Source organism: Octopus bimaculoides, chromosome 11, assembly GCF_046866305.1.
Source record: "Octopus bimaculoides isolate indiv1 chromosome 11, ASM4686630v1, whole genome shotgun sequence".
Lineage (NCBI taxonomy): Eukaryota > Metazoa > Mollusca > Cephalopoda > Octopoda > Octopodidae > Octopus > Octopus bimaculoides.
This window is the reverse complement of record NC_142938.1, coordinates 54,829,482-54,843,200: the sequence shown is the minus strand read 5'-3', so window position 1 is coordinate 54,843,200 and position 13,719 is coordinate 54,829,482. Positions and strand designations below refer to the sequence as shown.

Genomic DNA, 13,719 nt, shown 5'->3' with positions numbered 1-13,719 from the left:
TTATTGAAATTTTTTTTTGTTTTTTTTTAAATTAGAATTCTCAAAAAAGAAAGAAAGGAAGAATTCTGCCTATGTATTGTATACAGAGAAATATTGTTTCATTTATAAAAAGTGTGTATTTTGAATGTAGCATATAGTTGTCCTAAGGTCAAACCTGATTAAACTGACCTGTGATTAAGTGCATTCTATAAGAGACCATCCCATCATTTTATATGTCAAGCAACATTGTCTAAAATACCCTTCTTTATTCAAGATGATAAGCTATGAATTGAGAGTGATTTGGCTGCTTTTTCTAGTAAGTCAAGCAACTGCACAGATACTCTCTCTCTTATTACTTTGAGCATATAGTATTCTAAATTTCTTAATCTTCAAAATATATAGGTGCAGGCATGGCTGTATGGTTAAGAAAGTTGCTCTGCCACCATGTGGCTTCAGTTTCAGACCTACGTGTGGTTGTGTGTGTGTGTGTGTGTGTGTGTGTGTGTGTGTGTGTGTGCATGCATGCATGCATACAAGTATTTGTGTTTGTTCCCTCCAGGCTATACCACTATCACCTGACAACTAGTTAGTTTGTGTACATCTCTGAAACCTAGCAGTTCAGCAAAAGAGACTAATTGAATAAGCACCAGATTTTTTTTTAAATAAGCACAAAGGTCAATTTGTTCAACTAAACCCTCCAATATTGTGCCCCAGCATGACTGCAGTCTAATGACTGAAACAAATTAAAAATAAAAGATACAAAACTAAATACAATTGTTCAGTTGCAAAAATTTCTCTCATCGCAATAACCCAGAAACTTAGTCAATGTTAACTGAGGTTGAAACAGAAATTTGTCTGTCAGGCTTACTGATCAGATATACTATTGCTTTTCTTAGTGTGCATTGCATACCTAACATGCATTGTAGAGTTTGTAAAACCTTTGATTTTAAAGCAAGATATGTTTTCCTTGGAAATTGATGAGATATAAGTATTGTCATTGTGGAATATAAAAACAAAATGAAATTAATGAAAATGCCAAGTTTATTTTAATATATATGGCTTTTTAAGGCATCAAGCTGGCAGAATTATTAGCATACCAAGCAAAATACTTTGTGGCATTTTGTCTCTCTCTTTACGTTGTGAGTTCAAATTCCACCAAGGTCAGCTTTGCCTTTCATCCTTTCAGGGTTGATAAAATAAGTACCAGTTGAGCACTGGCATCATTGTAATCAACTAACTCCCTCCCCCAAAATTGCTGGCCCAGTGTCAAAATTTGAAACCGATATGTATGTCTCTTTGTTTTGTGAGAGCATATGGCCTAGTGGTTATGGCATTGCACTTGTGATCATAAGAGCATAGTTTCAATTCCCGGGCTGGATGGTGTATTGTTTTCTTGAGCAAAATACTTCATTTCATATTACTCCAGTCCATGCAGCTGTAAATGAGTAACCCTGTGATTGACTGGTGCCCCATCCAGTGGAAATATTGTGGCTTCAGTCATTTACATGCCATGGAAACTGAATAACCGACACTATGAGTGTTAAGGCTCAAACCAGAACTATATTACTCTTTGTTTGAACAGAAATATTAATGAAGCAAATATTATATGGATTCATTCGATGTAAAATTTGTTCTATTTAAGACATATAATGATATATATATTGTTACTTTTCTCTACTTGAAATTTCTCTAATATAGTGGAAATATTCCTAAAGGAAGTGATATTTTACTTGAAGAAGATATTGTCAAATTAAAAAGGTGTATCTACAGTGCACAGGTAAGGATTTCAATAATATTTCAGTAAATTTTCTTATTTTGCTGGAAATTACTTCAACAATAAACACAAATACTCAACAATTAAACAATTTTTTTTCATTTCTCTGTCCTCTAATATATTAAATGATCGCCAACATTTATCTTTCTAATTATTAGCAATCAATGAAAAATACATCAATTATCTAAGAAAATTTAGTGCTATATACATTGATATACAATTCATAATTGAATATCATGTTTTTGTTTGTTTTTTCTTTTACCTCATTTAAATCCTTCTGCTTATTTATTAAATGTAATTTCTGACTGTTACATTTCAGCGACGAGAATTACCGCCAGTATGCACTCATAATGTAATTGATGATGCTAAAGACCAAGTACTCAATGCCATTCGTCGCTGCAAATTATTCAACGATCGTGAAGACAGGGTGAAGGTATTTATCTGTTTCTTGTAGATTATATTTTAGGCACCAGAATTTAAAAGTTTATGCAATAAATAACTTTTGCTCTTTGTCCAAGAGTACATAAATTAGATGAATATGAATTAAAGACTTATAATGGGGTTAAATATCTGAGCTGATTCAGTGGTAGTTAAAGAGAAGAAACACCTAGAATTAAGAGGTCTCAAATTTGGTATGTTGATGTACTTTTTCAAGCTGAATCTGAGTTTGTGATTCATTTATTCTAAAAAAGTTTTAGAAAACTGTTACAGATCATTGTCATGTAATCAGAAAACAGGATTTATACATTGGAGCAGATTATATTTTCACAAAAGATATTGTTTTGGGGATACAGATTTTGAAAATCATTTAAAATTTTTCTCAAGGATGCACCATTTCAAAGCCTTGCGGAGCTAAACACACATACATAACCACATACACTTGTATTTATAGAGGAGATATACAGGGTATCCCAGAAAGATTTATCCATTGATATTTCTTAATTATTCAAAATAAACTTAAGGTAAGATAATGAAATTTGGCACACATGTTCTAATGTAAATTGCCACTCCATTGCAGTAATTACATTTCAAAATGACCACCTTTCGCCTTGATCATAGCCTGCAAAGGAGTTGTTACTGAGTTGCATGAACTCCATACGACCTCTTCATCCAATTTGACCCATGAAGACAGAAAAGCTTTTTTCAGATCTGTCACATTAGAAAACTTTTGCTCAAGGTGCCATGCAGTGGGACTGAACTCAGAACCATTTGGTTGAGAAGCAAACTTCTTACTACACAGCCACACCACCTTACACACACACACACACACACACACACACACACACACACACACACACACACACACACACACACACACACACACACAAATACATGTGTATATATATCTAACAGGTGTACATGTGTATGTGTACTTCAACTCTATTTTTTATTCAATTTTCAATATATTTTAGGTAATATTTCATCCTGAATTTTTGAATTCTACAAATCCGCTTTTTGGTTTGGACTATGAAGACTTTGTCCGAGGCTGTCATCTTGGTGTCTTTCCATCTTATTATGAACCCTGGGGTTACACACCTGGTAATCATATTTTCTTACCATTTGTTCTCCAATTATAAACTGATATTTACTGAAAATGGTTTCTGATCCTTTAAATCAGTCACTGGTTATCTTCTCACATTTCTTTCTGTTGAGACTGATTGTCTTATTACATTTCTTTCTGTTGTGTTATAGGGGCTAACTACTTTTATCTTTTTATGGTGTCTCAAGAGGGTCATTAAGTCAATAATAAACACATTCTATTTTACTTCTTTACTGTTTATATATCAATTGATTAACTGTTTAACCAATTAACTAATCGATTGTTTGAATAATCATTTGATTAATCAATCAATCAGTTATGCTTGTCAAAGTCCCTTCATCACCATTCATGGCCTTCCTACTCCAGGACTGCTTCAAGTCCTAAAGCAGAACATTAATAATAAAAAAAAAATGAAATACAATCAGTGTGTGTTTACCATCCCAAGATGCAATAAATGTGTTTCATGTTATGACTTCAAATCAAGAATCTTTCAAACCAAGTACAAAAATGAACTACTTTTATCTTGATGTTTAATTTCTTATTTCAAGCTGATCTGAGTTTCTTATATGTAAAATAATCCATTAAAATTGATGATGATCAGCAATAGTTTGTCTATAGAATTTAGTTCCTTCAAAAGATAAGTCCAGTTGCCAAGAAGAATAAAGATTCTAATATTTTAGTTCTTTGCTCTTCATCTCAGTTTGAAAGATAGAGTAAGTTGGCTAGCACTTGGTTGTGAGCAATATAATGAAGAAGAGAATTAACCTACAGAGTATGCACAGTGATGTGGGTGTGAGGGGAGGGGATAAACTCAGAAAACTGAAAGAAATATTTTAAGAAAATGTCAGACGTCTGGTGGGTGAGGAGGCTAGAGTTGAAGATGATGAAATTGCCAATCCCACAACAATGACTCCTCTTTTTGTATCCCGTCAAATGCCTTCTCATTCATAATTTTTCAACAGAGCCTGTTATAGCAAAGGGCTGTGTTGCTTTTCTTGGCTCTCCTCATTTTCTTTACTTGTAAAAAGCACCCAGTACACTCTGTAAAGTGGTTGGCATTATGAAGGGCATCCATCCATAGAAACTTTGCTGAAACAGAAAATTGGAGTCTGGTGTAGCTCTCCAGCTTACCAGCTCCTGTCAAACCATCCAACCCATGCCAGCATGGAAAACAGATGTTAAATGATGATAATAATGATGATGATGTATGTTTTTATAAATTCTGACCATCATTTAGGTAATTTTATTCAATTTTGTTTTTTCTTCTTGTTAATACCTAAAAATACTGATGTTTAGAGATTCACAGTATCCTACTTTAAATCTTATTTCAGTTCAATTTCTTAGAGTTAAACATTTTTTTAATATTTCAGCTGAATGTACTGTCATGGGTATCCCTAGTGTAACAACAAATCTTTCTGGATTTGGTTGCTTCATGCAAGAACATATTGTTGATCCTAAATCCTATGGCATATATATCACAGATCGGCGTTTCAGAAATCCAGAAGAATCGGTGCAACAATTGACACAAGTAAGTTTATTCTTTTGTTACTATTGTAGTAGTATACCAGGTGGAGGCACAATGGCCCAGTGGTTAGGGCAGCGGACTCACGGTCATAGGATCGCGGTTTCGATTCCCAGACCGGACGTTATGAGTGTTTATTGAGCGAAAACACCTAAAGCCCCACGAGGCTCCGGCAGAGGATGGTGGTAAACCTTGCTGTATTCTTTCACCCCAAATTTTTCTCACTCTTTCTTCCTGTTTCTGTTGTGCCTGTAATTCAAAGGATCAGCCTTGTCACACTGTGTCACGCTGAATATCCCCGAGAACTGCGTTAAAGGTACACGTGTCTGTGGAATGCTCAGCTACTTGCACGTTAATTTCACGAGCAGGCTGTTCCGTTGATCAGATCAACTGGAACCTTCGTCGTCGTAAGCGACGGAGTGCCAACAACAAGTATACCAGGTAAAATGCATAGCAGCGTTTCGTCTGTCTTCTTGCTCTGAGTTCAAACTGACTTTACTTTTCATCCTTTGATTGACTTTGCTTTTCATCCTTTCAGGGTCAATAAAATAAGTACCAGTTGAAAACTGGGGTCGATGACATTGGCTAGCTTCTCTTCCAAAATTCAGGCCTTGTCCTTATACTAGAAAGGTTATTATTCTGGTAGTAGAATATTAGGACATAAAGTTCCTGATTACTAATCAGACTTCTGTATTTTCTCTTGAACGACATTAATTGCAAGAAAAACTATTAATTATTCTTTGATCTTTCATATCTTCTGTTGTCTCTTTCTTGCTTCAGTCGTTGGATTGTGGCCATGTTGGGCACCACTTTGAAGGGTTTTGTTGAACAAATTGACACTAGCTCTTATTTTTTTCTTTTAAATCTTGTACTTATTCTATCAGTCACTTTTGCTGAATCACTAAGTTATTATACCTGTAATGTAAAAAAAAAATTCATTAACAATAATGACAGTTCTTATCAAGAAAGGCAAGAAGAAACAAGTGAAAAATTAAAATTGATTAAAAATTGAATGTGAGCATTTGGTGGGGGTTGAGTTTGATCTTTATTACATAAAATGACAACTCTGGATAGGTTTTGATCATATTATCTCTCTTCAGTGAAGTCATTATCATCATCACTATCATGATCACTTAATGTCCATTCTCTATGCTTGTCTGTTACTAATATGTACTAATAGACCTTATATCAATTGTGAGAATGTATTGGATTTGAGTGAAAAGCATTCACTGATTATTGAATTTAAATCATGGCTACGGAAAATTTTCAGGAGATGCCTTCTATGTAAAGAACATAGTTAGGCAGGGATCTAATATATGTAATTTAATGAGCTCCGAAACATTATATATTATAAATTAGATTTGCACCAATAATGAAGAAAACAATTATTAGTAGAAATGTTTATTTTTGTAAAAAATGGTAAGGGAGACAACTCAGTATGCATGTTTCAGAATCATACAGTTTAAAGGCAAAGGATAAAAGAAAAATTCAAGCAGTTAAAATTGTGAGAGTCCAACTCTTGATTAGGTGTTCTCATTAACTTAGTTTTTAGAGTAATCTTCATATTACAAATGTAAGCATAAAGCTTGCTTTGCAACCATGTGGTTTTGGGGTCAGTTCCATTGTACAGTACCTTGGTCAAATGTCTTCTACTATAGCTCCAGACTGACCAATGTAAAGTGAAAGAATTTGGTACACAGAAACTGTATGGAAGTTTATTGTATAAGTGTGTCTTTATGTTTGCCCCACACATCATACTACTTAACCACCAGTGTTGGTTTGTTTACGTCTTTATAACTTTTAATTTGGTCATATTTTATAGAAAGTTGCAAAGACATACTGTAATAATCTGTTTGATTATTCTAAATATAATCACATGTTGTGCTAGAATATGTTTGGTTTTGCTTGATAGACATATTAGTAGATTTAAAAAAAAATTAAAACTCTACATAGTAACAAACTTAAACTATTAATTTATTTTCAGACTTTATTCGACTTTACTTGTTTATCGCGTCGTCAAAGAATTATTCAGAGAAACCGTACTGAACGCCTTAGTGAATTGCTAGACTGGAAGAACCTTGGAGTTGTAAGTGCTTTCTTTTATAATTTTAAATGGAGTTTATTGTGGAATACTTATTCTAATACCGAAATATTTCTTAACTTCTTTCTAAGTATCTGTATAAAATTTACACTTTATATTAGATACAACATTACGAAAAGAGGAGAAGCAATTTGCTTGCATTTTTATGTCTAATTAAAGATTAGTAATTAAAATTATCTTTTTCTTATATCTTTTACTTGTTTCAGTCATTAGATTGTGGCTATGCTCCTTGAATAATTTTTAGTTGAATGAATTGACTCAGTACTTATCGTTTTTTTCAAGCCTGGTATTTATTCTATGAGTCTCATTTGCCGAACCACTAAGTTACAGGCACATAAATACATACACACACACACACACACACACACACACACACACACACACAATGAGCTTCTTTCAGTTTCCATCTACCAAATCCACTCACAAGGCTTTGGTTGACTTGACACTATAGTAGAAGACACTTGCCCAAAGTGCCATGCAGTGGGACTGAACTTGGAAGCATGTGGTTGGGAAGAAACATCTTACCGCACAGCCATGCCTGTGCATGTTATTTCTCATTTTTGTTATTGAAAATATTTTACTTGTTCAATTTTGTTAAAAAAAATAATGATTTTTTCATATTAGTTCAATGCTTCATATTGCTGTTTAGCACAGGTCAGCCTTGGCTTAGTAAACCTTTGACCAAACCTATTCCACCTGACTGAATAAACATGTGATAAATTGTATTCCAGTTGTGATTGCATAGGATCAGAAGATCAAGGTTTCCAACCGTTACCAATCATCTTATTGTTTTCCCAGGAAGAAAATGGAATGTTGCATTGTTTCAGATTGTCTTTTAAGTTTGTCCTTGACATGCAAGAGTGGCATTCCAAACGACCTTCTTGTTTATACATATATATAATAAACCTGTGCCTTTCAATAATGGCAAGTCAATTTTGGAGAATACTTGAATGTTGAGATTATCTCCTCATTTGGCAATTATACATCCTCTAGAGGCAAAGATAATTTTAATAAACCCAAAATTCATGTTGTATGATATTTGATATACCTCTTAGCTTACTTTTGTTTGTATGTGTGTGTGAGTAATTTTTATTATTCATCTTAACAGAACTGTGTGGGGCAAAGGTCTTGCTCTGTGAGTTACGGTTCAGTGAGCAGGCTATTAAAGTGTTTTGCTACAACAGAGTTTGCTTCTTTTTTTTTTTGTTTCAATCTTATTGTTTGACTTTTTGAAGGAAATGTCTGCTACTGTTGCTTTGACTCAACCAAAACCTTGTCAAAGAAATTTGATGGACCAGAAAATCTTTCTTCTTGGTTTGTGGACTTAATTTCTTGTTCAGTTAAACTTCATCATTTGGCTGTTGGACAGTCTGTTGGAGCCGTTCCTTTCAGGTCTTCAGTGTGACAATAACTTCTTCCTACTTGTCTGGAAGTCCTTGACAACAGTCGTAGTTCTGTCCTTCCACATCTGAGTAGTTTTTTTTTTTGCTTTTTTTAAAATGTATATATCTGCATGTACTTGTGTTTCTATTTAAGTATATGTGTGGGTATGTATTAATATGTATTTTTACATATGTATATATAGGTACATCTACACATATGTTTCATATATATACATATATATATATATACACACACACACACACACACACACACACACACACACACACACACACACATATACACACTAAGCAGTACTGAAAAGTTCCTGGCTTTGAGTAAAAGAAAATACAGGAAAATCAGTTAACTATGATTTTATTCAACATATTCCCCTCCCAGATTCACACACATATTTCAGTGATCCTTCAGGTATTTTAAGCCCAGTAAAAGAACTCAGAAGGTTGAGCCTTCAACCCGGCCTTTTGCAATGCCCTTAAAGCCAGGAACTTTACAGCACCCTCTCGTTTGTGTGTGTGTGTATATATATATATATTCTAGGTGAGTTGCATTACTGTTTTAGTTTTAGGAGACTATCACTTAGTATTTTCTTCACAAATTCTGACATTCTTTTTAATGTATTTAATTGCATTATTTTCTCCAGTATTATGTGAAAGCTCGTCGAATTGCACTTCATAAAACCCATCCAGAAATATTTGATGAAGACAGTTTAACCGTGAGTTATCTATGTCTGTTAATATTATATGAAATTTATATATGTTGTTAATTTTGATTTAAATATGTTACTAATATTGATCAAATATTCAGTTTGTAATTAATATTGCATTAATCAAAGGTTAATTTTGTATATTTTAATGATTAGAAAAGAGAAGTTATAATTCTTCCTCTTTGTTTTCATTTCATTTCTGTATCCATTCTCACTTCAATACACACAAATGCAATCATAATTTTGTCCTTTTTTCCAATAATTTTTTTCTCAGGGATTATAGCTTTTCAGGCAGTTAACTTCATTTTCAGAGAAGAATTATTTTTTACATTTACACACACTAAATTTTGAGGTTTGGTGTAAATGTAGATGTAAAGGGGGGGAAAAAATCATCTCTGAAGATGTATTTAATAATAACCTGAAAAATCTCAGGCATTTGAACCTATCTCAAGCATTTAAATATTTAAATCTTTCCTTTAGTATGTTTTGTTAGATCTATAAGTAAGAATGAGTTTTGCAACATTAATGTACTGTTCACTATTCTTATATAAGAGTTCCAGCTCTTAGTAGTCATAACTGAGGAAGCATAATGACACAGAAATACATACATTCTACTGTCAGGTGACATCATTCATGGCGTAGTAATGTGTTTACACTTATATTGTCTCTAAGGAGAATTTCTTCTCTCAAGGCAACTTGTGCAGCATAGTCTTTCTATGTCTGACTGTACACAAACATGTTAAATTTGATTATGCATAACTATATCTCATCAATACAGCACTGTCAGTCTGTGCATGTCATACTCTCATATAACTGTCAGAGCAGATATAAGGACATCCTTTTGATTTTACTTTTGGATCTAAATCAGAAATATTGGGGAAAAAAAAAGTGTAAGCCATTTTTGTTTGCCTTTTTGGTTCCATCCCTTTATTTCCAGTTTGTATTGTAAAGACTTTCTAAAACACTAGAATATTTCCAATATTTTTCAAGAAGGGCAGCGAGTTGGCAGAATTGTCAGCACACCGGGCGAAATGCTTAACAGTATTTCGTCTGCCGTTAAGTTCTGAGTTCAAATTCCACTGAGATCAACTTTGCCTTTCATCCTTTCGGGGTCAATTAAACAAGTACCAGTTATGCAGTAGGGTCGATGTAATTGACTTAATCCCTTTATCTGTCCTTGTTTGTCCCCTCTATGTTTAGCCCCTTGTGGGCAATAAAGAAATAAATATTTTTCAAGAAGATTTTCTTTGAAAGTTTCAGTTAGAGCCTTTATCATTCATCTTTCTTCACATTCAATAATATTCATTTGAATTGAATTTCTCCTTAAAGGTATTTCTTTGTTCGTTTTTTGCACATTCCATATTTAATTTTATTGTTTTAAAATGAAGTGTTAATGATTTATTTGAGGGTTAAGGCTTTATTTACATCATATTATATATTAACATGTGAAAATATTATTTCACAACATTCAAATTAATATTCAATAATTCTAAGGCAGTAAGCTGGCAGAATCGTAAGCATGCTGGACAAAATGCTTTGCAGCATTTCATCCATTTTTTGTATTCTAAGTTCAAATTCTGCTGAGGTTAACTGTGCCTTTTGGGGTCAATAAAGTAATTACTAGTTGAATACTGGGGTCGATGTAATTGACTTATCCCCTCCCCTGAAATTGCTGATTTTGTGGCAAAATTTGAAATCAATATTTAGTAATTTTATAATTTATGTTAGTTGTTTTTTGTTGGAAATTGTAGAAATGTCTAGTTTGTTTCTGTTTTTTGCTTTGACATTGTAAATATTTTTTCTTTTCAGGGTAAGAAGATCTTATTTCCACGTCCTCCATCTGAGCCCCCATCACCAGCCTCTTCTCGAGCTACAACACCAGTGCCAAGTGATGGGGAAGAAAATGATGATGGGCATGATGAAGAGCAGGAAGAATTAGAGGCCAGAGTGCTTGGTTTAACAGTTAGCTCAGATGATGGGCAAAATGGGCTGAGTCTATCCGAAGCAGATATTTCTTAACTATATCTTTTTCCAAAAGACTAAGAAATGTCTGATACTATTAGAATTTAATTAGGACTTAAGAAATTTTATCATGTTTGAAATTATATATAAGATATGTTAGTGATTTTAGTGATGTGAAAATATTTTATTCTCCTATGTTATGGCACTTTTACTATTGTTTTTATTGTATGCAATTTCTCCTCTAACCCTCGATTAACAAAAGCAACAGTTATTTTTTTATTGTATCAACCAATTTCTAGTTACAGTGGAAAGGAAGAGCAATTATTATAGTTCAAAAATGATTATATCTCGCTGGAGATGGTTGCTTAAACTGTTTGCTTCTGTTCAAAACAATTTTTTTAAAAGATTTTTGATGATTTTAGAAATTTCATTCATGTTTTTTTTCTTCTCCTTGTGGAATCGTTAAATCCAACGTTGACCATTTTGTTGGTATTGGCTGTGTGATCCTAGAACATGTTCTCTGATTTTTAGATTCTTTTCTTGTTATAACAACAGAATTACCTGGAACATGACTAAATTATCAAAACCATGTGAAAAAGATTTTTGAAATTTAATTTCCTGATTGTTAATATTATTTATTATACTGAAAATAAATTTTTACCCCATGAACAGTTAACCAGTCCTCAGGTATGTTGGGCAGTTTATAGTCCTATTATTGCTTGTAGACCAATCAACTAGTCAACTGACTTTTGTTTTTTTTTTTTCCACTTGAAATGTTTCTCAATATATGATTTTTCTCTATAAGGCATTGAACTAGCAGAATCGTTTACACACTGGACAAAATGCTCAGCAGCATTTTGTCTATCTTTACATTCTCAGTTCAAATTGCATCAAGGTCAACTTTGCCTTTCATCCTTTTGGGGTTGATAAAATAAGTACCAGTTGAGCACTGGGGTTGATGTAATCAACTTATCCCTTCTCCTGTTTCTGGCCATGTGCCAAAATTTGAAACCAGTGTATGATTTATCTCTATGTAACGAATCATGAAAAAAACATTTTTAGTGTTGCTGATTAGACAGAAAAAATGTTTACTTTACTTGTTAACCTTCTGGTAAAAAAAAAAAACAGTTTGCTCTTGTTAGTTACTGGACAAACTGAACAGATATTAATCTGTCAACTCGAACACTAAATAGATCTTCTGTAGTCAACATCAGTTTGTTGCTAATTAGATAGTTGAGTTTCCATTATCAAATATACTAAAAACAATCAATTCTCCAAACAGTGTTCATCCAACAATGAACTGTTTTTTGCTTTTTTTCAAGCTTCAGATATTTTGATTTACTTTTTCTTTACAATAATTCAAAATATTCACTTCTACTGATTTAAATGAATTTAAAGCATAAAGTGTATGAAAATGGCCAAGTAAATAATAGATGATTTTTTTTTTTTCAAAATATACATTTAATTTTGTAAAATACTGCACAAAACAAAAAAATAAAAAAAATTCTATATCTGAACATATTTTTTCAGCCCAGATATTTTCAAATGGACATTCATTGTCATTTATTCACTGTATAATAAGACCTCTCTCTCCCTCTTTCTTTCCCTCCTTTACTCTTTCTTTCCCTCCCTTCTCTCTTTCACTCTCCCTCCCCCCTCTCTCTCTCTCTCTCTCGCACAGGCTTTATTTACACAAGTAATTTTGAAGATTATTTACTGTAATATTCAATGATTCTTAATGAAAAAAAAAACCCAGTTGAGTTCACTCAAAAAGGTAGCAAAAAATACCCAGAATTCTTTTCAGTTTTCCTTTGAACTTATAGAAAGTACTCCCAATCACAAATGTCTATAACTTTTTTTATGAGGAGGGAACATTACTGTGCTGATGGACATTTTGTATGAACTTCAATATGTTCAAACCTTAAGCAAAGACTTGAATTTACTGTATTTGAATTTACTGGTATAAAGCTTATTCATTTATTCAAAGATGCATTTTTCTTCTGGATTTAAACAAAATAACCTCATGCATATCTTATTTAATAACAAAGTCTTCTATATGTTAGTATGAGTTGTTGACAGTGCTTATCTCCAGATTAGTTGTGACAGTGCAGATCTATGGCATGTTAATAGCATGTAGACTAGGTATGAGATGCTGATTCCTTGCTCTGGATATATTATAATTCTGTCTAAATAAATCACATACAGTGATTTATTATACAGGGTACCATGTTATAGTGTAAGCATACTGCTTTATTATCCCCTGTGACCCAATCTCAGTTTTATGAAGCCTGTAGGTTGTGGTGGTGACTAATAGAAAAATCAGAAAACAAAATGCATTAGATGCTGTTCCTCATCGCTTATTATTAGTGACATACATCTCTGGACAGTGTTATAGGCTAATGAAGTTATTAATGTTGTTTCTATTTGTTTCATCATCATCATTTAAGTTCATCTTCCATGCATGCATGGGTAGGATGGTTCACAGGAGCTGGCCAGGTAGAAAAGCTACCTTATGCTACTGTGTGTTTTGGCAGGGTTTTTACAGCTGGATGCCCTTCCTAATACCAACCACTCTGCAAAGAGGACTCAGTGCTTTTTATGTGGCACTAGCACAGGCAAGGTTAGTTTTGACATGATTTTCACAGCTGGATGCCCTTCCAAATGCCAACCACTTTACAGTGGGGACTGGATGCTTTTTACATGGCACCAGCACTGGCAGGGTCACCAAGTAACTTGC

At 33.3% G+C, this 13,719-nt stretch overlaps 1 protein-coding gene across 5 annotated transcripts in view; it reads left to right on the top strand.

Moving 5' to 3' along the window:
* LOC106882342 (glycogen [starch] synthase) overlaps window positions 1-13,719 on the top strand; it is an 81,980-nt gene that overhangs the window by 27,455 nt on the left and 40,806 nt on the right. For 2 of the 5 annotated variants that reach the window (XM_014932985.3, XM_089360045.1), the window contains 7 exons: window positions 1,678-1,756; window positions 2,073-2,186; window positions 3,166-3,292; window positions 4,664-4,821; window positions 6,800-6,901; window positions 8,958-9,029; window positions 10,830-12,968. In XM_014932985.3, coding sequence (XP_014788471.1) covers window positions 1,678-1,756; window positions 2,073-2,186; window positions 3,166-3,292; window positions 4,664-4,821; window positions 6,800-6,901; window positions 8,958-9,029; window positions 10,830-11,039 — 862 coding nt within the window. In that variant the 3' untranslated portion in view covers window positions 11,040-12,968. Of the gene's footprint in view, window positions 1-1,677; window positions 1,757-2,072; window positions 2,187-3,165; window positions 3,293-4,663; window positions 4,822-6,799; window positions 8,611-8,799; window positions 9,031-10,829; window positions 12,969-13,719 lie in introns of those variants that run through there. The other 3 variants (XM_089360047.1, XM_089360046.1, XR_016243680.1) reach the window with 2 other exon arrangements.